This window comes from Notamacropus eugenii, chromosome 3 (genome assembly GCF_028372415.1).
Source record: "Notamacropus eugenii isolate mMacEug1 chromosome 3, mMacEug1.pri_v2, whole genome shotgun sequence".
Classification (NCBI taxonomy): Eukaryota; Metazoa; Chordata; class Mammalia; order Diprotodontia; family Macropodidae; genus Notamacropus; species Notamacropus eugenii.
This window is the reverse complement of record NC_092874.1, coordinates 147,301,371-147,323,515: the sequence shown is the minus strand read 5'-3', so window position 1 is coordinate 147,323,515 and position 22,145 is coordinate 147,301,371. Positions and strand designations below refer to the sequence as shown.

The 22,145-nt window shown below is 37.2% G+C and overlaps 1 protein-coding gene and 1 long non-coding RNA gene across 2 annotated transcripts in view; one reads left to right on the top strand and one right to left on the bottom strand.

Annotated features, from left to right (window-relative positions):
* Positions 1–22,145, bottom strand: part of LAMB4 (laminin subunit beta 4) — a 136,507-nt gene that overhangs the window by 21,139 nt on the left and 93,223 nt on the right. Inside the window, exons 25-29 of the mRNA XM_072653049.1 lie at positions 21,567–21,663; positions 17,534–17,909; positions 12,741–12,901; positions 9,895–10,097; positions 8,798–9,001 (exon numbers count right to left, since the gene is read on the bottom strand). Of these exons, the coding sequence (XP_072509150.1) occupies positions 8,798–9,001; positions 9,895–10,097; positions 12,741–12,901; positions 17,534–17,909; positions 21,567–21,663 (1,041 nt within the window). The remainder of the gene's footprint in view (positions 1–8,797; positions 9,002–9,894; positions 10,098–12,740; positions 12,902–17,533; positions 17,910–21,566; positions 21,664–22,145) is intronic.
* The window catches only part of LOC140533388 (uncharacterized), a 42,721-nt gene continuing 21,681 nt past the window's right edge, over positions 1,106–22,145 (top strand). Inside the window, exon 1 of the long non-coding RNA XR_011976902.1 lies at positions 1,106–6,515. This is a non-coding gene — a long non-coding RNA (uncharacterized lncRNA). The remainder of the gene's footprint in view (positions 6,516–22,145) is intronic.

The following is a 22,145-nucleotide window of genomic DNA, read 5'->3' as shown; positions in this document are numbered from 1 at the left end:
GCCTTTTCCACTATAGTGACGCTTCTAGCAACTCATACTTTAATCTCTCAAATTCTACTAGTGTACATTCTTTCAAAGTCAAAAAAAAAAACGTTCAACCTTTTAGTAAATGAGTTTTATCTGTGAGTCGGCTACAGAAATAAATTCCAAATACTTGGTACATTTAGAGTCGAAATTAGAGTTGTGAAAGGCTTGTAGTCTGGAAAATAAGATCCTAATCTTGAATGCTACATGGAGACAAAACTAGGTAAGAGCAGAACAATGCTGCCATCAAGTTGAATTTAATCACACAAATCAGTATCAACAGAAGTAGGGCTAATTAGAATTCACATACTACCCTTGTCCTGGACATAATTTGAAAAAAAGACTTTCCTTTTTTTTCTCTGTTATGCAGGTTTTCTTTTCTTTTTTCCTTTTTTTTAGTTCAACACAGTTTAAATTATGCCCAATATTGACTTCTAAAGCAAGAGGGAAATTTCTGAGTGAGCAAAATAATATATCTTAATTTTATCTTTTCTGGAGAAACATTTTCCTCAGTTTCCCTAGATATTTTCTCCTTCTAAGGATAGAATAAAGAATTTATGTATCAGTCATAAAAGGTAAGAACTAAAAGTAATGAAGAGGAAATATCTAACTAATGTAGGTAAAATCTTAGCATAGCTCAGTGGGTACTGTATACCAAAAGAAATTGTTGAACGAATTTAAAGAACAGGCATTTCTCAGTAATCTGATGCCTGTTGTTATAGACTCTAAGTCATTCTCTCATTAGCATTTTAAGGTTGTCTGTTTTTCTTCCTAATCAAGCAGAAGATAAGACATTTCTAAGAGTAGGATAGCTTTTCCCCTATTTTTCTCCTCCAGTGCTCCAATTCTATTTCGGTGAAACTACAGATTGTTAATATGACGTTTATGGATTTAGCTGTGTGGTATAAAAGTCAAGGTTCATTAAGACCATATCAAATTAACCCCCCCCTTTTTTTCTTTTAAAAAAGGGTTGGATTTAACATAAAACAGTTAAAGATTATACTTAAATAAAAATGAGAAAAACAAAAAGTTACTATGATTTTAAATATCAATTTTCAAAATTTAGCTTGTAATGAAAGATTATAAATAACCACAAAATAGAGAAAAGCAGTGTGCGTATGTATATATATGTGTGTGTGCATGTGTGCATGCGTGTGTGCGTGTGCATGTGTGTGTGTGAAAGATTCCTCAAAAGAGCTTCATGTGATACTTCACTAAATTCCAATCACTTCAAGATCATTAACAGATAAAATCAGATGAAGAATAAATAAACACAAAACTGAAAAAAATTTGCCAATGTTTTTATATTGATTTATCCTTCTCATAGATCAGAGTGGAAGTACCAATATCAGATATTCAAAATGAGAAAGTAGAAATGGCATTTAAGAAGACATAGTCAGGAAGAGGGGCTAAATTTGGCCAAATATGTAACATAAGCAATCTGGTCTGGAAGCACCATGATTTTGAAGGCTCTTGGGGATCAATTTTCACAAAAGCTCAGAGAGGGAAGATATTAAATGAATGGAAAAAAAACACAGGTGTTATTCATATCAATAGAGGCAACTGAGAATTCATTTCTCTACTTTCTTATCTCCATAGCATTTTTCTGAAAATCTGTCACCTTGAAAATAGGAGGAGGGAACAACAGTTTTTTATAAGTTATTTTTCACAGAAAATTTTCAGTCGCATAAGTGACTGAAAAGTGTGACACACCTAAGACCACATTATTTACTGTTCGTTGATTATGTGAAAATCAGTTCCAAAGGTTAACAGGCTGTCTCCCATACTTTTGTTAAGATCATAAAAGAATCCCTAATAAATGAAATAACCAAGACATCCTCATTCAGTGATCCTTAGATCAATATGAAATGAGGGACAAAATAAGGAGACTTATGCTTGCCATAGCTATTGATCATTTTTGTGGAGGATCTCCTGATCAGAGTTCATTTGGAAAAGGAAATGGGCTTCTTCAGATGCTCCTATACATGGATGACTTTGTGTTGAGTGTATCAGGCCCAGGAATACTGTAGGTTATCCTCAGTTAGGTTCTTGGCCAATCAGGTGAGAATGTCCTTGCTACATAGGATAAAGCAAATGGATAAAGAGTTTTTATTCCCCAGCCTATCTATGACATAGAGTTGTGTGGTCAGTCCATTGGGTTATACTAGAAGTTCTCGAGCTCTTTGTTCTCAAGACCCTTTTTTTAAAGAAAAATTTTTCTTTTTTTTTCCAAGACCCTTTTAAACTCAAAAATTATGAGGGATCCCACAGAGCTCTTAAATTTATGTGGGTTATATCTATTGATATTCGCCATACTGTAAGTTAAAACTGATAACATTTAAAAATTCATTCTTTTAAAATAACTATGAACTCATTATATTAACAGAGATTATATTTTAAATGAAAAACTACATTTTCTGAAACAAAGAAATTGTGAAAAGAGTAGAGTTGTTTTACATTTCTTTTCTGCAATTCTTTTAGAGGTCAAGTTTGATTGAAGACAGCTGGATTCTCAGATCACCTTCTGCATTCAATTTGTTGTGCTTTATTGGCTTGGTTGAAGAAAATCCAGCCTCATACAAATATATAGTTGGAAAAAGGAGGTGTATTTAAGAGGCAAATAATACCTTACTATTAATATGAAAATAGTTTTGACTATGTGCATCCCCTGAAAGGTCTTGGTGGATCACAGTTTGTGAACCACTGACTTAGACCATCAGTCTGTATACATTTGGACAATCATTGGAGATGGTTCATGAACTAGGACTAAGTAAGGAGAGAACATATTGTGTTTTGGAAACTGCATAATACATTCAATAATCTGACTCTCTGACTGACACATACCTCTCTTTTTAAGACCAATATTCTATGGGTGATGTTATGCAGCTTTAAATCATAGAATATTATGATCTCTGGACAATCAAAACTATGGATGACTCCAAGGGTAATGTAAAGACATATACTAAATACATATACTATATAAGTAGATTGGAACATATAATGATTTACTCACAATAAGCGGCGCAAAAGATATAATTTGGGGAATGTATACTTAGAAAAGGATGTGGGCTAGTCATGTAAAGAAAGGGAGGGATAAGAATTAGAGAACTCAAGTGCTTCATTGAAACTCATGAAATGGAGAAAGGTTTTTAAAGGAAAGGATAGAGACAAAATTAGGATAGGATGAGGAGAGATGGATGGTATGTGATGGCCACTGGTGGAAGGGGGTCACTTATCCATTAAAGAATCAAGGTAAAGAAAACCAGAAAGTTAAAACTTAGGTTCTTTTGTAAAATAAAGCTAGAGGGGAAAAAATAGAATGATCCTAAATTAGTATCAGCTCCATCATATGTGTGTTTAGAAATGGTTACTAAAAAGTAACTTGAATCACTAAATTATGTTTTTTGTGATGCAGCAGCTAAGGCCAAACTCATCCCTTGGCATTCTGAATGAGTTAGATAAATTTTATTAAAATGTTATTGTGTTCCTTCTCCATTTCCCTCCCCCCCCATTAATTTATTGTAAACAAAGATGTCTATAAGGGTATGGTGATCTTGTCACTTCTTTTCACATATTGGTACTTTAATGAAACTATGTTTTTCTGTGATGTGGTTACTCTCTTTGATACAGACAGCAAACTTTTCATGTCTTCTTATTCTTGACAGAGCTCTGACTTTGGAATTAAGAAGATCTGAGCTCAGATCTGATCCCAGACACTAACTAACTTTGTGACCCCAGAACAAGTCACTTAACCTCTCTCAAGTTCAATTTCCTCATTTGTAAAATAGGAATAATAGCTCCTACCTCTTCAAATAAATATATTCAAAGCATTTTGAAAAACCTCAAAGCACTATATAAGTGATGATGATAATGTCCTCTCATAAATCCTCTATCAAAGTCTAACTGATACAATGGAGGACATTTTCTCGTTTTTGCTTCTCACTGTTTCATTACTGATTCTGTATCTCCTTGTGCCTAGCACAGGGTCTAGCACAAACAACAACAACAAACATTTATATAACACTTTAAGGTTTGCAAAGAACTTTAAAAAGCATCTTCCTGATTCCAGGTCCGTTGGTCTATCCACAATATTACCTATCACTTTATAAACGCTCATTGACTGATTTTTAGGTAAGTGCCTCATTAGATTGTAAACTTTTCCATGAGACTTTAAGCTCCTTGAGGGCAGGGATTATTTTTTGCCTCTTTTTGTATTCTTAGTGCATAGCACAGTACCTGGCACATAGTAGGCACTTAAACATTTATTGTTTGATAGGTACTAATGTACTCATTTAAAAATGTACTCAGGCTATTTGTTGTATCTCATTCTTGACTGGCCCATCTACCTTTCAGATCACATATGTTCTTGATAAGGTCTTTTAGGCCATTCTTTCTTGACACATATCTTACGGGAATTCAGTGTCTTTTGTTTTGGAAGGCGATAAGTGTCCCAAATTATAGTTGAGAGAAAAATCCTTCTCCTAGCATAGTTATTTACTTCTAGAATAATTAACAGATACTCTAAGCTTGTTTTTCATCACTTTTCTGGAAGATTAGAAGTTTTGTTTTTTTCTTGAGTCTAATCTTCTTACTGTAAAACTATTCTATTTCCCCACTCCACCCCAAGTCTTTCTCTTCAAATGAGATTAAAAAACCCCTATCATTCTTTCATCATACGTCTACCTAACTATTTTGATCTGGTTAGTTGACCATAGGGCTGAGTAAGACATTCTATCCCCATCTATTCTTTGGTATTCAAAAGAGGTTATAAAGATATTGTGAGCCTGTCTGGTTGATGCAGGCTCAGAGTGGAAGGAGCTTCTTGATGGGCTGCACCCATATCACATAGACTGAAACACAAGCTCTTCCTAATTCTTGTCCTCAGTTCTTTTCATTGAACATATGGAGCCCCTCTCCTTCCCTTCTATAGGACAACCATAGGCTAGGACTCTGTACAGAAAAGGCACTGATAGGACTATACTGCTAGGTTTCTTTCTATTGCAACCATCCTGGGTGGAAAAATGATGATGATGATGATGATGATGATGATGATGACAACGAACACATATAAGTTTTTTTGGTTAGAGTTTTTTTTTTAAGATTTACAATACCTTTTTGAAAGTTGACAATATACTTTACATATATGGATAGTCTGGCTTCCTCTGAACCTGGATCCTTGCACTACCTACCTTGAAAGGTTGTGAGGAACATGCTTTGTAATCCATTAGGTGTTATTGAAATGTGAAAGGTTGTTATTATTATTTCTTTTTCCCTCTCTACCACACCACCTCTTTCTAGTAATGCTTTGCTGCTTGTGACACTCCTTCCTGACAAAAGGCTAAGACATTAAGAGCCTGCCTGCGCAGCAGGTGGTCACTTTTTGTAGCATGTTGGCTTTTTCAGATAATTTGTGTAGCAGATTAAATGAAGTAATATCTGTAAAGCACTCAGCACAATGCCTGGCACGTAGTAGAGGCTTAATAAATACTTATTTACTTCCCTTCCCATTGATATTTTGGGAGCCATCTATAGCTCTGTGGGACTAATTATAGTGGCTATTGATAGCTTTCGACAGTGCCCATCAGGTGCAACTATAACTGCTGTCATCTCTGAAACTTCTTTTACACCTTCTATCCATATATATATGTTTATATGGGTATACATCCCGATAGATAGATGTATCATACATACACACATACAGTATATTCTACATATGTGTTGCATATCCTTCACATATATAATTTATATCCTTGCTATTTTTGTTGAGTTGTGTCCCACTCTATGTGACAAATGTCCATGGGTTTTTTTGGCAAAGGTATTGGAGTGGTTTGTATTTCCTTCTCCAGTGTGTCCCCATTTTATAGATGAGGAACAGAGGCAAATAGGGGTTAAGTAACTTGTCCAGGGTCATATAGCTAGTAATCTGAACTAAGATCTTTCTGACTCCAAGCCCACTGTACCATCTAACTGTCCCTCAATGTATATCCTACACACGTATAAAATGTATATCCTCCATATACATGGTATACCCTGTATATTTCCCACATATATATCATGTATACAACGTAAATTATAATTTATATATGTCTCCTATAGCTTTGCATATTAACAAGGGAAGGGAGGAGAGGCCAGGACAGAAGGCTGCCAGACCCAGCACTTCTCTAATGCTGACTCCAGACTTCATGCCCTAATACCTCCTTTGGTACATTATGATGTGTACTGTATTGACATCACTTTAACACAATCTATGAAATCACAGACTTGTCTATAATCACTGCCCAAAGAGGGTTAGGTGTCAGAAATACTACAAGGACTCTGTTCTGGCACAATCATACCTCTAGCACACATTAGTGGTATGGGCCTTGAGGACAGTCCAATGAAGATGGAATTTGTAATTAAGAAGCAAGTCAGCTGTTCCAAAAATTCACAGTCCTGAGGGCAGCAGGAGTGTCCCGCAATTCTGGATTCACTTGGATATGCAAAGGATAAAGGTCAGACGGGGTTATGCTTGATGGGGATTTTAAACATAGTTCAGCTCTCTGTCAGGAGATCAAAGACCTTCCTAGACTGGCCTGCTGACAGGGGAACAGCCCTGGAATCTTTCATATCTAGACTAGGGCATCCTTAGCTGCTTCTCATATCATCAGAAGTTGGATGGCATAGTGAATAGCTAGATAGATTAGGAGACAGGAAAATGAGTTCAACCCTAGTTCAGAAACTTACTAGTTTATTGTGCAAGCCACTTAACTGCTCTCAGACTCAGTTTCCTCATCTATAAAATGGGAATATAGTAGTACTTCCAGGTTTCCTGGGAGGATCAGATGAGGTCACATATGTAAGGTAAGGGTTATTATTAATCAAATCAGTGCTCTGAGAAGTCACTCTCTGTGACATCTCCCTAAAGAATGCCTTTAATAAATGTATATATGTGTATATATATATATATACAACTAAGATGTCACCAATATTTATCTGTTTGTATGATAAAGAGATAATCCTTAAATCTCCCTCACCCTTGCCTTTGCCTCTGCCCTGCCTCCCTTCCCCTTTCTTTTCCTTTCCTCCTCCCTTCTCTCTTTCTTCCTCCTTTTTCCCTCCCCCTACTTTCTTTCTCTTTCGTTATTTTTTCTTTCTCTTTTTCTTTAAAGAGAGATAGATGGACATATCTGTAATAGATAAATGCAGATAGACATCTATTTCTCTCCATATTTATAAACACATACTGTAAAAGTATTTCACTAGTTAAATTCAGGTCCATCTCATTGAACAGATGACAGGTCTGTATCCCTTGGGCCATATCATAAAGTTTTGTGAATATTTTGCACACTGAGCAACTAACAACACAAATTAAGTTATTGTGTACACAATCCTCAGACTTCTACTTATGTTCTTTGCACTTGGCCTAGGAACATGGCCCACATTTTTGAATTAAATGATAATATACTCTGACCAACTGTGGGAGTTGGATTAGCATTTTTTTTATTTCTCAAATAAATCAGCCAAAATTGACTCAATCCCTGATTTGTCCCTCAGAACTGTACCAAGAAAATCTTTGCTAAGAAAAATTATTAAAGTTTCTCCTCAAGGAGCTCATACTCTAGCTGGGGAAAGAGCAAGCATACAAAGAAAACTGAAAATGTAATATGAGATATAAGTAAGTATTAAATGACTAAGGGTGGAGTCTGCTCTCAGCAGTTTACAGTTTAGTTCGGAGAGTGAAAACAGAATACAAGGTCAATTTACATGTGAAATGAACAGCACAGTATTTCAGAGGAAACAGATTGTTTTGATCTGGAGTGTCTGAGAAGGGTTCAGAGAGGTAAAACTTGGGCTAGAACTTGAAGAATGTACAGAATTCAGATAAATGGAGTGAGGAATAAACTAAATGCCACTTCCTATATGAAATCTCTGTGCCTTGGAGCCCACACCACTTTGTTTACACCTTTCAGATGTTCTTATCATGGATTATTTTATTATTTATTTCTTAAATTATATTAAATCCTTGGCATTATAGTGTGTGTGTGCATTTGTCATATCTGTATACTAGATTATAAACTCTAGAATGGCAGGGGGAGCGTTACTTTACCTAATGTGTTCCAATCCTCCAGCCTAGTACAATGCCATGCTCAAAGATAGTACTTAATAAATATTAATTGAATTAAACTGGTTTAAAGGCTAAGTAATTTGATTGTATTTAGTATGGGCTAAAGTATATTTAGTATGGACTAAAGGTATAAAAGTTGAAACTTTTATTCAAAATTCCTTTTAACACTTTTTTATTTGTATGTTTCATAAGGTTTCCAATAAACACTTGAATTCCTAGATTATGATTGTGATTATTTTTGCTTAGAGAGACCGATAGCCATATCTCTTTTGGGGGTAGGATTCTTGTAAATTTCCATATGTTTCCTGACTAAAAGTATGCACGGCACAGGTACAGTGACTGAAAGGGAAATAGACACACTTCTGTAATTTAAAGTATGAGTAGTAAATCAAAGCTTAATCTTTTACTCTTGAGAATATCCACTTCAAAATCACTGTTACCTTTTCTCAATTTATAGATGTTTACTTGAAGTAATCTACATGTATAGTTAACCATTTTCCTTTGAAAGGTAAATGGCATGAAGGCAGGGTCAATTTTTTTTTGGCTTTGATAAATTTAGTTATTGAATAATAGAAAAATTATATAGCTTCATTTTCATTTATCTATTTTTTTCCTGAATAATGTCACATTACTGTTAAAGCAACATGGAATGACATGGCATTTACTTACCTGATTCTCTGACACTTGTAGCTGGTTGGTCAGATTATTAATCATTGACTCAGTTCCCTCAGCTTTTTTGACAGCATCTCCTGAAAGGTCTAGGGAGCCATTACAGCTTGGACCTCCACAAATCCTGTGCTCCCCAGCATCTTTACACAGAGCTCCCCCACAGGGTGCAAGAACACATGACAAGTTACCTGGTATTCCACATACCTAAAAAGAGAATTTGTTGTCAGGAAGTTCTTTGTTTGAACTACAAAAGCTCAGAAATCTGATGTTGAAATAGGGCATATTAAAAATTCCATTTAATGAAATTATGAATGAGAACAGTAATTGTTAATATTTGCCTGAAAGCAATCACTGCACATGGTTTGATGTCCCAAATTTTCTTGCACCTAAGCATCTTTAATTTTTTATGATCATATTTTTAAGAGCATTACATCAGCTACTGTATTTTATATTTCTAGCTGACTTGTAAAAACTGAAAATTTTAACTAGGATAAGACATAGTTACAATTTTCAGGGCTACTAAATTTTATAGTAATACATTCTAGTGTAAGTGCTGAGAAAAAAGCCCATAATGTTTCAGAAACAATAATAGACCAAGAGATTAATAGATACTATCTCTATTATTTGGATTTTGAAAATGTTGCCTGAGAAAACCTCCTCCCCTCTGCCTTTTTGGATAACGGAGTTCAGTGTAGCCTAAATTGAAAGTGCAGTGGCCACTCTTAAGGACCTGCTCCCATTAGTGATTGGCATAGGAATTTCAACCTGCTCCGTTTCTGACTTGGCCTGGTTTGTCCCTCCTTAAGGCACCATGTTGTTTCCACACTCCTGGGGAGTGAGAGAGAAAATAACTATACTAGTGTTGGACTTGGTGTGGAAACCCAATGGGCTTAGCCCACTGCAGCTCAGAACTCCAGAGCTCAAATAACCCACCGGCCTCAGCTTCTGCCATGCCAGGGATTACAGAATACAATACAATACCAATACAGCCAGCTAGAGAGGCTTTCAAGAAGAAAAACAAACTGTGAGGCAAGAAAAACTGAAGAGATAATGGAGGAATCAGAGAACAATTTTAACATGCAATATTTTCTGTTTACCTTTTCATTCAATTTTTGGATATCTGGAATCTGAATCTGTTTTAATTTTTCCAGTGAAAAGTCTGCTTTTGAGGTTAGTCCATCAACCATAGTAAGCAAATCATTCCTGGTATTTTCAGAATGTTTTATGATAAGCATTGTCTCATTAATTTTCTGCTCTGCAGATAATGACATTTGATAATATTTCTTGATCTTTGAAACATCTGTATCAATGTAAATTGTGGTGAAAAGATAGTTGAGAAAATAGCATGTTCTATATCAGTCATCTTGATCCCTCCCAGCAGCCAGCACCTTCCCCTCAAATTATCTTGAGTCTATTTTGCACGTTCCTATTTAAGTTGTTTCTCCCTTACAATAAGTACACTCCTACATTGTAAGCTCCTGGAGGGTAGGGCTCTTTTGTATCCTAGCACTGGTATAGCTCCAGGCACACATCAGTCCCACAGGTTCAGAGCTGGTAGAGATCTTAGAGGTCATTTGGTCCAATTCTTTCATTTTAGAGATGAGAAAAAATGGAGCCCCAGAGAGGTTAAATAACTGTGACCTTTAATCAATGTCACAGAGCAGTCATCATCAGAGGTGAGATATGAACTAGGTCCTGTGACTCCATGTTTAGTATTCTTTCCCTGTACCAGATCTTAATAAATGTTCGTTGATTAATTGAAGACAATAGTCCCATGACTGGTTTTTTTTTCTTCTTCAAATAACGTCCCCTACCCCCAACATTGGTTCTTTCATTCTCTTTGAATTTACATTTAAGGCTGTAGAACTAGGGACTGCCCACTTATTCAGGTTAAGTTTGCTTAGCAGTATGATGGACCTTATAGGAAAATATAAGGAAGGAAAAAAAGCACTCTGGCCATGTCCTCTTGCTCCTGGCTGTTCTCTGTTACATCTACACTGTGTATTTATTGATTGGTTGAATACTCTTCAGAGATACACATTTCTGCTTTTATATGCATTTATCTTTTTGGTCTCTGCCACATGCCATAGTTTAATTTTTATATATTCTCTTTCCTGCTACGCAAAAATTTCCGAGAAAGGCATCTTACTCCTGGCCCCTCCATTAAAAACTGTGAAATAAATAGATCTGAATGACATCTACCTTTTGTGCCCCTGTCCATCATGTCTCCTTGTCCTTGGCAATGCAAGAATTCTTGGTCTGCAGATGTAACTGACTATGATTTCTTCCTTTGCTAGATCCTATTATTTTGATCAAGATAGTAGCAGATACTACAACTAAATCAATTTGGGTCCCAAGGAATTTTGAAGTTTCTTATTTCTCTTTTTGGTGTTGAACAATGATATAATTATATCATGAATAATTAAATAATTAGTGAATAATTATATAAAATGAGAGGCAATGTGGTGTAGTGCATAGTGAGATAGCCCCAAGAAAACCTAGGTTTAAATTCTTTCTTTGATTATAACTAACTTGTCATTGATCTCATGTAACTCTCTAAAGCTGTAAGTTGTAGATACTGTAATAATTTACCTTGGTGGGAAGAGTTCCTCACTTGGAGTTCACCGTATTGATGAACTCACCTGTTCAGCATGACTTTTAGAAGTGTGAATATGCATATACATATATGTTTAAGCACACACATGTTTCATACATGTCAAATTATACCATCATATTTAATACAGCAATGCAAAGACTCAGTCGTGTGGCCTAATGAAAACCAAATTAACTTGGACAGAAAACAAAAGGATTTGGGTTCCTGACTTTGTTGCTTATTCACTTAGCCTCTCTGATTCCTAGTCCTTAATAAAATAAAGATAATATTTGTACCGTCTGACTTACAGGATTTTTGTAAGGCTCAAATGAAATCATGTAAATGAAAAGGGAAAAGTACTTTGTAACAATAAGTACTGCCTTAAATATATACTGGTACAAAAAAGGAGTAGACTTTTGATTCAATTTGTAGAGGGAACTCCCAGGTGAGCAAAAACTCTCTACCAGAGCAGGTTAGTACTTTCTCTGCAATTTGTAATCTTGAGGGTTTCCTGGGGAATTGAGAGGTCAAACAACTTGTCCAATATATATCAAAGGGATGATTTGAATTCAGATCTTCCTGACTTTGAGACCAGTTCTCTGTGTTATGTTATGCGGTTTTTAAATGCAGCATTATGAGTATTTCTAATAAGAGTTATCTAAATTCTTATATAAGCTATAAATTATAATTCTAGGTTTTGGAAACTGGGAATCCAAGAATTTTGCCCTCTTCTCCCTACTCCAAACCTTATTAATTCAGGTCATAGTTCAGACTACTCAGACCTGGACTTAATCTCTACATGTGACTAAATCTTCCCAGTGCCTTATGAAAATTTTATTTTATTTTTTTGCTTTTTGGTGAATAATAAAATAGGGATCTTGCCAAGCTCTATTGCTCTCTCTTCTCTGAAACTGATGGGAACTTAGCTATTGGTGTTAAAGAAGAGGTGAGAATGTGATTTGCAAGGATGAGAATGTGGCTAAGAGCCGTTTCTCTTATTTCCCCAAGGTTATAGTACGTCCACCAACTCTGGGGTTCTTCCTTTTCCCAGACCCCTCATCGGTTTATAATTAGAAACCACTTTAGTTAGCCTCTGGTGTATGTTTAAGTTATACATTGTTGGTTGTAGTTCTTCACTTAAAGAAAGAATGGTCTAGGATCCCAGAAATGTTTAAAAAACTGAAACATTCATGTGCAAATAATACTTTGAAGGGGTGTGGTTTTGCTTTCTAAAGCGCTTAGGCACTATGGCAGTAGCACACTATAAGTAACTGATGGATTGCATTGGGTATTTCATCAGCTGCCATGGGGGAAGTTCACCTGATGATTGAAATGCATTTGGTTTCTTACCCCTGATGCTGGAATTGCTGACATAGGGGACCAAGTGTACTTTTTTCTGCAGGTCTTTGAGGAGATCATCTACTTCTTTCTCAACATCTACCACAGTTCCATTCAGGTCTTGAAAGTCATACAGTCTATTCAATTGGTGGGCTATCTGATCAACCTGTGTTCTAGAGAAAAATATCATATCTGTTTGATTTTGACAATAATTCTTTACATTTGTTACATTTATGTATAGCCCCTTGCAGTTATCAAAGCACTTTATGCATTCTCTCATCAAATTTGCAATGCATATGACCCCTCGGGGAGAGGGAAACTACAAAATAATTTATAGAATCAAAAACTTAGAACCTAAAAGAAACGAAAGAAATTATCTAATCCCACTCTTGCATTGTACTGATGAGGACTGAGACCCAGGGTAGTGAAGCCACGTGCCCAAGGTCAGATAGTTTTTAAGTAGTATGTAGTTCCTTAGAATTTAAATCCAGTAGTCTTTCTACTATGCCCCATTGCTCTCTGTCATCATCTCTATGTGTTTGTCTATCCACCTAATACATTTGTCTAGTTTACTTGTGTGCCTGTCTGTCTATTGATGGATATGAAAGATATTTGATTTTGTAAAAATCTCAGTGTGAAAGTTTAAGACTGCACTAAGATCTCTAGGACTTGTTGTATATGGATGTATCTTTTTAGTTAACAGGAAATTTGTGCAGATGGTTAAAAAGGGCCACAGATCTAGAATAGGAAGGATCCTTGAAAGTCATCATTTTATAGAGGAGGAACATGAAGCCCAGGCTGGTGACATGACTTGTCCAACATCTTTTGATCGGAAGCATTAGATTTATAGTTTGAGAACTTGGGTGTTAGAAACTCACTAGCTGTCAAATCACTTGACTGAGTTGAGTCTCAGTTTTCTCATTTTTAAAATGGGGATAATTTAAAAATACACAAACCATTTATAAACAGTATAGCCTTATATCAATGTTTGCTGTTAGGATTGTGTTTCCTTGATTTTTGTTATTTAGGGACTGACACTTCAGTTGATGGATCATCCCGACCTTTTGTGATGCATTCAGTCTCAGCAGTCCACTATCGAATGAGTACAAAGTATGTATTAAAGACATATTGTGTACTAGGCAAAGCAACTAGTGCACATTTGAACTACCACCAAACAAATGGCAGAAGAAAGGAGAAGTGAAACTTCTGTCAGTCAACTTGGTTTCTAGGTAATAGCTCTGGAGAAAGATTAACTAAAGATAGTTCTTGGTTTTCATAAATGGATCTATCTACAGACCCTGAATTTGTCTGAGAATGTGGGAAGGTAGGTAGAGAGGGAGACAGGAAGGGGGACCTACACCTGTGGAGGGAGGGGATTAGGGACAGAGAAACTAGAGCAGGAGGAAGCCAGGCCAGCCAGACATGGACACAGATAGGAAAGGACTGGTGACAGGTTGGGTCAGGGCTAGACACATGATACCTGAGCTTGGACAGAGAACAGATGTGTAGGGGCGGACATTGGGCTAGTGGGCAAGGGGTATTGGAGGTCACAAACCAAGCCCCAATTAGCTGCCAATCTCTTTGCCTCAATTCTTCTTTTACTTGAAAGGTTTCTAAAAAAACTTTTCTTTCTTGGTGGGGCAGGAAAGAGGGGTAGGATTGGAGAGCAGAGAAGGCCAAGGAGAGGGGCAGGAACAGAGAGAGGTAGCACAGTACTGTTCTGTACAGTAAAGTTAACATAGATGTTTTTCTGGAATGCTGATTTCTTTCAGAATTCTTTACTTAAAGTCAAATTTGCAGAATTTGAATTTACCTAAAGTGAGAACTATTTATGCTAATGATAAAGAAAATTCACATCTATGCAGTGCTTTTTAAGTCACAAAATGTTTTCCTTACTATAAACATGTTAGTTAATGCAAGTATTACAATATCTATCTTATAGATGAGAAAACTGGAGTTGAGAGAGACTTGCTCAGGGTCAGAGAACTTGTACATATCAGAGGTAGGGTTTGATCCTAGATGCTGTCTTCTCAAGGACCACACCACATTTTTTTACAGCAAGGTTTTTGCAAAAGGAATATCCTTTGTCAGATTCTCTGTCCTCCTGACTTTTGACTTAAAAAAATACTATTGTCATCCTACACTTCTACTTCCTAATCTGAGTCCAAGCTGTTTCTTTTGGTGTCTAGAGAAATACTTTCCTTTCCTGCCTGGGAATAGATCCACTCTCTTGGATCCTCACTGAAATGCCTTTCCTCTTCACCACTTGCTATATGGCCCTTCTTATAGAGTTTTGCTGGACCCTCTACTCTAGAGTGGAATACTCTACAATAGCAGCAGTTTGTCTTCCACTGTAGGGAGCATTTTTTTCTCAACCTCTCTTTCCTCCCCCATTAGCTCTGGGTTGTGTTTATCTTAGATTACTTTTTAGAGTATAGATATAAATATTCATCTAAATATAGGGCATTTATGTATAGGTCAATTGCAATCTCTCCTCTACCCCCAGTTCTTATTGCCTTTCATTAAAATGTTTTTAAATGTTCACACATTTTAATAGGAAACCTATTTGGATCATCCTTCAATTTCTAATAACTTTTGGGAGAGGAGGATGTTTTGCTATAATAACACATTGTTTTGGTTGTGAAATTGAAGCCCCTTTAATCTTATATATTGAGACACTAGCTGGACAGATTTCAAGGGGAAATAGTTTAGCAGCATGCAAAGAAGACTGGACTTGGAATAAGAGAATCCTGATTTGAATCCTGGCTCTGACCAAGCCAGACCCAGCTAACTTCTCTGGGCCTCTATTTCCTTATCTGTAAAATATAAATGTTGAGTTAAATGACCCATAAGGTTTTTTTCTATTTCTAAATCTTATGATGCTGAATTTCAAGTAACCTTAGTAATATATGGGCTTTTGGCAAAACTAGGAAGTTTAGGAAGACTGAATAAACTTTATTGGAGTGTGGTTATAGTAGCCCAAAGGCACAGTGAATGGCACACAGTAGGTGATTGATCAATGCTTACTGATTTGCTATTTAATATTCAGTTCAATTCAGTAAGCATGCATTTGGTACAAGCTATGTGCAGGATGTTTTCCTAGGTTCTGGGTATATAATGATGAAGCAAACATATTATGTTCTTTCCCTTAAGGAGCTTACAATCTAAAAGGAGGATGATATGTTTAAAAAAATAAACATGAGATGAAATATAAGACAAAAGCAGTGGTCTAGTCAGATATGAGGATGAATAGGAAGAGGGAGAGTTCTGATAGTAGATCTATTTTGCCAGATTCTCCATGGAGGTGGTTTATTTGGATGTCAGCAAATTATATGAAAAGGTCATTCTGCTATTTTTATGGACAAGTGGAAGCAAAGTATCAAACTCAAATAGGAAGGACCACTATGCCATACTTACAGATCCCTATCAGCTGCATATTAGCTTAGAAAACCACATGTTTATATATTTTTTCTAAAAATTTTATGAATATATCAGTACATTAAAATGAGGGCATTGAGGTAGTACAGCGGATAGAGTGCTGGTCCTGAAGCCAGGGATGTCTTCCTGAGTTCAAATCCAGCCTCAGGCACTTACTAGCTGGGTGGCCCCGAGCAAGTCACTTAACCCTATGTGCCTCAGTTTCCTCATCTGTAAAATGAGCTGGAGAAAGAAATGGCAAGCCATTTCAATATCTTTGCTAATAAAACCCCAAATGAGATGATGAAGAATCGAACACACTTAAAATGATTGAACAACAGTAATGATAAAATTAAAATCAGATAGGAACTACATTATAATCTGGTTTGGGCCACATTTGGGAATGTTGTGGGCCACATGTTTGACATTTCTAGTCTAGACTAGACATCATTTGGTGTGAATTCAGAGATTCAGTGATTTTTCAGTTGTAGGGATTGGGGAAGCCTTCATGGAGGGGAGAGCCCCTGATTTGAAAGGAATATGATATGAATCAGCAGATATATTGAGGGAGGACATAGCTGGAAGGATAAGGATGGGATCTCGGTTTCCTTGGCTTTGCAAAGTCTGCTCCTCATATGTGGAATGCATTTCCTCCTTTCCTCTGCCTCTTGGAAATGCCAGCTCCTTTCAAGGATCAGCTGAAATGTGACCTTTTACAAAATGCCTTTCCTGATGCTCTCAGATGTTAGAACTCCTCTCTGAAATTTAATTGTGTTTATTTTATATATTTTATATTTTCTTATCTGTGTATATTTTTCCCCTTTCCTTCCCCTTCTCCCTTCCTTCTTCTCCCCCAAAGTTCTTGAGAGGAGGGTCTGTGTCCATTTTGTTTGTCCTTCACCAGGGTCTTGCACAGTGTCTGGTGGGTCACAGGTAATAATAGTTTGTTGAATTGATTTGAAATGTTTTTATTATTCTTGTCATTTCCCTGAAGTTGGTAATGCAGGCGAGAATCTAAAAAAATTCAACTGTTAGTTAAGATGCATTTGTATCTGGGAAAAACTTGCTTTCAAGTTGGTTAAGAAGGAGGCAAGCAGGGGCTGGTAGGACAGCTAGTAAATCAGAAACACCAATTGCAGAAAGGAAGGAAGGGAGGAAGAAAGAAAGAAAGAGAAAGACAGAAAGAAAGAGAAGGAAGGAAAGAAAGAAGGAAGAAGGAAAAGATAGAGACAAGCACACATGATGACTAACTCAGTCATTGGGGCTGTTTACCTATTTTGTCTCTGAAGTTAGCATATTTCCAAATGTGGTTAAAGCCATTCAGATTAAAGGCACAGTAGGAGTCCTGGTTAATAGTGAGTCTGCTTCTCTTATTTGAACAGTCTTACCTAACAGAGTCATGATAATCCTTGACGTTTAAGAATTCCCCAGATGAGAAAACAGGATGTTTCAAAATCCTTTCTATTTCAGACACGCTATCTTCCAGGCGTTTGAAGTCTTCCTTGCAGCCAGGCAGGGTCTCTCTTTTATCTTCCAAGTTTGCAGCCAATCTAATTAACCCTTGTACAGCCTCAGAGAGGGAAGAAATCTTATTGTCCCATTGATCAAAGCACAAGTGACATCGAAGACAAGTGGGAAATTCCTGGGAATGACCCCGGGCACAACGATCACAAAACTGGCCCATCACACCTGTTCGACACAGGCAGGAACCAGTTTCCCGGTCACAGACGGGTGTCTGTGTCCCTGCCTTATTACACTTACATTCTAGAGGGAAAGGGAGAGAGAGATGAAGCAGAAAGAGTTATTTTTTTTCTTAGCTTGGGAGAAACCTGAAAATAAAATGATTCCTTGCCCAGGTTTTCACCCAACCCTCTTCACCCTTGTTACTCCTTCATCCTTCCCTCTCTTCAGAATCCTGACCAGAAGTATCCAATAAATATTTTAAATAAGTTTAAACTTAGTGAATAGTGCAATGGCTATTAGTATATGACATTTGTCTACTAGTTAAAAGATGTGGAAATTGGTTAATGTTCTAAATCTTGAAAAGATGAGATTACTTTGACAAGTTCTCAAGGAAGGGAACATGTCCCCTAAGCGTGGCCAGGACTGGCCAAGAGGGTCAAGCCTGTGATTTCTGTTGGTCCTTTGCCATCAGTGACTCCCAAAGTGGTTTGTACAAATTGTTTATCTGTTCTAGTTCTAAGGTTTGTCTCTGTGTCTGTGACCCCACCAAGGTATCTTGTTTCAGGTAAGTCCCCGCTCTGGTTGGATAGGTTAGGCTGTTTAGATCCCAAATATAAATATATAACATATAATAAATACATACTGAATGGAGAAAAGAAATATAGGGCAAAGTTAATTTTTAATCACTTTCAGTAAAAGACATAGATTAATACCATTAATACCATAAAACTTTTAAATATGTGTGTACTTATATACATGAGAGGCAGCATGGCCCAAGGGAGTCAGGAAGACCTGAGTTCAAATTTGACCCCAGACAAGTAATGACTGTATGACCTTGGGCGAGTCCTTTAACTCCTTTCTGCCTCAGTTTCCTCAACTATAAAATAGAAATAATAACAGCATTTACTTCACAGAGTTGTTGTTATGAAGATCAAATGAGATAATAATAGTGCCTTGAACACAGTAGGTACTTATTAAATGCTTTTTCCCTTTCCTCCCTCTTAAAGTCAAGGAAATTTTGGGTTCCAAGCTTGCTTCCAGCTCATATTGACTCTGAGTCAGTGAGTAAATCACTTCACCTCTCAGATCTCCAGGTAACTCTAAGCCAGTAAGTTGCTAAACCATTGCTTATATACATGAGTAGAGAGAGTTTCCTCACTAGGAATTTCTTATACCAATAAATCACTGGTTCTCTCTCTCTCTCTCTCTCTCTCTCTCTCTCTCTCTCTCTCTCTCTCTCTCTCTCTCTCTCTTTCTCTCTCTTCCTCCCTTCCCCCCTCTTCTCTCTCCTCCCTCTCTGTCTCCCTCTGTCTCCCTCTGTGTCTCTTTGTGTCTCTCTCTCTCTCTCTCTCTCTCTCTCTCTCTCTCTCTCTCTCTCTCTCTCTCTCTATATATATATATATACACATACACACACACACACACACACATATATACATAAAATATATATATATATATATGACCTGCTAAAGCAGCAAGACATGACTTTTATTTTCTTCTTAAACCTTGGGTACTTGCTAAATGGGCTGGAGAGCAGAGGGGGAAAAAACTAATAACAACCAGATATGCAGGAAGTAATAGCCATCCTTATCTCCTCCTCTAGTATGTATGTATGTATGTATATATGTAGATGTGTTTTATTTCAGATGGCTGAAACTGGTACCAGGTTCTGAGTGATTCTGTGAAAGGCTGTATCTGTTGGATCTAACCTAATTTCTCATAAACACTTGAAGCCGACCCTGTCCTTTCCAATTCCTTGTGTCTTTTTGTTTGGGACATAAGGAATATCAGGGGCATCTCTGGGAGCCACATAGGGAAGAGCTATCTTTCCTGTTATCGCAGGGCAGCAATCCCAATGCCACCCCCCCAAACCCCTGCGTATTGTCCGAGAGTTTTCTCTCTCTAACTGGAGAATCATTGTGAGCCATTTCTGTTTCAGAACTATACTTTGGGCAGAATTACTATGAACCTGGTCCTTTAAATCTATACCATCAGAAGAAGAACCTCTCCTGTTACACTCTCAGTGAACATTTATTAAGTGCTTACTATGTCCCAGGCATCGTGTTAAGGACTGAGGATACAAAAGAGGCAAAAGACCGTCCCTGCCCTCAAGGAGCTCGCAATCTAATGGGGGAGACCACATGAAGACACATATATACAAAGCAAGCTATATATAGGATAAATAGAAAATAGTTAATGGAGGGAAGGCACTAGAATTAAGAGGGATTGGGTAAGGTTTCCTGTGGAATCCTCTACTCATTAAATTGGTACTTAATATCCATTATTTCATTTTGTCCCCAGTAACCATCTGGTAAAATAAATGCTACAGACATCACCCTCATTTTACAGATGAGGAAACAAGGTAAGAGAGGTTAAATCATTTGTCCGGAGTTACCTCTGTGTGAGGCAGGTTGCCAACTCAGACCTTCCTAATGCCAATCCCAGCACTAGCTACTGAACTATATATGCTGCCACTCTCTCCTTGGAGTTACAGTAAGGATCAAGAAGCAATAAACATAACTGATTTTTGGAGTAAAAATAATGGCAAATGCTAATGAGGACTGATAAACTAATTAGGCTCCCTAAGCAGTTGCCATCTGTCCAATGCTTTCTGTTCTGGTCCACAGGACTCCTCAGGACCCCCTAGGGGTCAGCATTATGTCTGTTTCCAGCAGCTTGTGGCAAGTTCTCTTTTCTTACAACGACCCTCATCCTTAGCAGCTCCATTCAAGATGCAGCGCATTTTGTCAATCGGATGTCTATTAGTCACCTCTCTAATCAGAGTTATTCTTCTGTTGCTCAGGGCCATGGTTTTTAATTTCTCCTCCACTGCCTTAGCATAAGAGATGAAAATCATTTTATGAGTACAATGAAAGTCTCTTGTCATTGAAATGCAAGAGTTGCCACACCCTACGGGACACCATAAACCATTTTTTCCAGATGTCCTAACAATTCCTGGGTTTTAAATGAACATTTCCATTTAAAATCAAGGGGGTTGTTTACTCACTGGGAGAATTATAGAGAACCCAAAGCCATAAAATAGAGGGCGACTGGGAAACACTTGTGTTAAGAGTTCATTGGAAGACACATGAGAACATTCTCATGATATGCAGAAAAAGCCTCCCTAGGTCTCTTGACTACCAAAATGACACACGTCATTGATAGCCTTATCAAGTGGCTAATTTTTTACCTTCTTTAGATTCTGGATTAGCTTCATTTGGGAGCTGACTAAGCAAAGTCTGTCTCTTGGATTTGAGCCAGGATGGAAGTATGACAGTTCGAGGACGCGGAGACTTGGAAGCTTTTCTACTCTGCTGATGGCCCCTGATTCTCTTCTCAGAGAACCCCTTCCCCCCAACTCACAGTGAGGTTAACATTTATTCCCTGTTTATCCTTAAAACAACAGGAAATCAATGCAAAAGCATATTTGCATTGCCCTCAAGGGTCTGGACCATTGTGGTCAATCTATCTCCTTTCAGTCTCTTTTGACAGTCTGTCTCCTTTGAGAATTCAAACTTATTTTTGAGGTTATAAAAAGAAAGTTTTCAGAAGTAAGACCAAACCATGTGACACTGTTAATTAAGTCCACACTTAAAACAGCTTATCAAATAGTCATATAAAATTGGATATCATTTGAATGGTGTCCTCACCGGTGCAAAGTGGTAGAAAATAAGGATATGTTTTTTAAAACAAAAAATAACTAAACACATAGTTTTTAAAATAATGGCCAATACTTACCAATACATTGCACTTGGGGATCTCCATAGTAATTTTCCTCACATTTGTTGCAACGTTTTCCACCATAGCCCAATTTACAAGGGCATTGGCCTGTCAACTGTAAAAACAGTCACGGGTGAGGAACTGATGAGTATGCTACGATCCAAGGAGAACTAGTTATAACAGAAACCATTTTTCCCTCTCCTGTGATTTAGCCTATACAGCTGTGTAAAGACAGAGGAGGGGTAGTTCCCATGGCTAGAGCTAGCAATGGAAAAGAAACAAGGGGAGGAGGATGGGGTGGATGTGCTCTGGCTTCCCCATCTCTAATATACCGTCTGCTCCCAGCTGCTCAGGGACAGGTGGTTCCCAACTGAGAGACATACACAGATGCAAATGAAAACAAAACAGATAAAGGGAAGTGGGCCAGATTCTTTTCTTATATAATTATGGGAGTTTCCCCATAAGGATAACAGAGTCCAAGGATCTGGCGGAAAACTCAATGTCTCATTTGGTAGAATATTTTATATACTTCATTTGTAGTTACTAGAAATTAGCCTGGGAATATTTTATTTAAAATACAGCAGTTTTATATTTGCT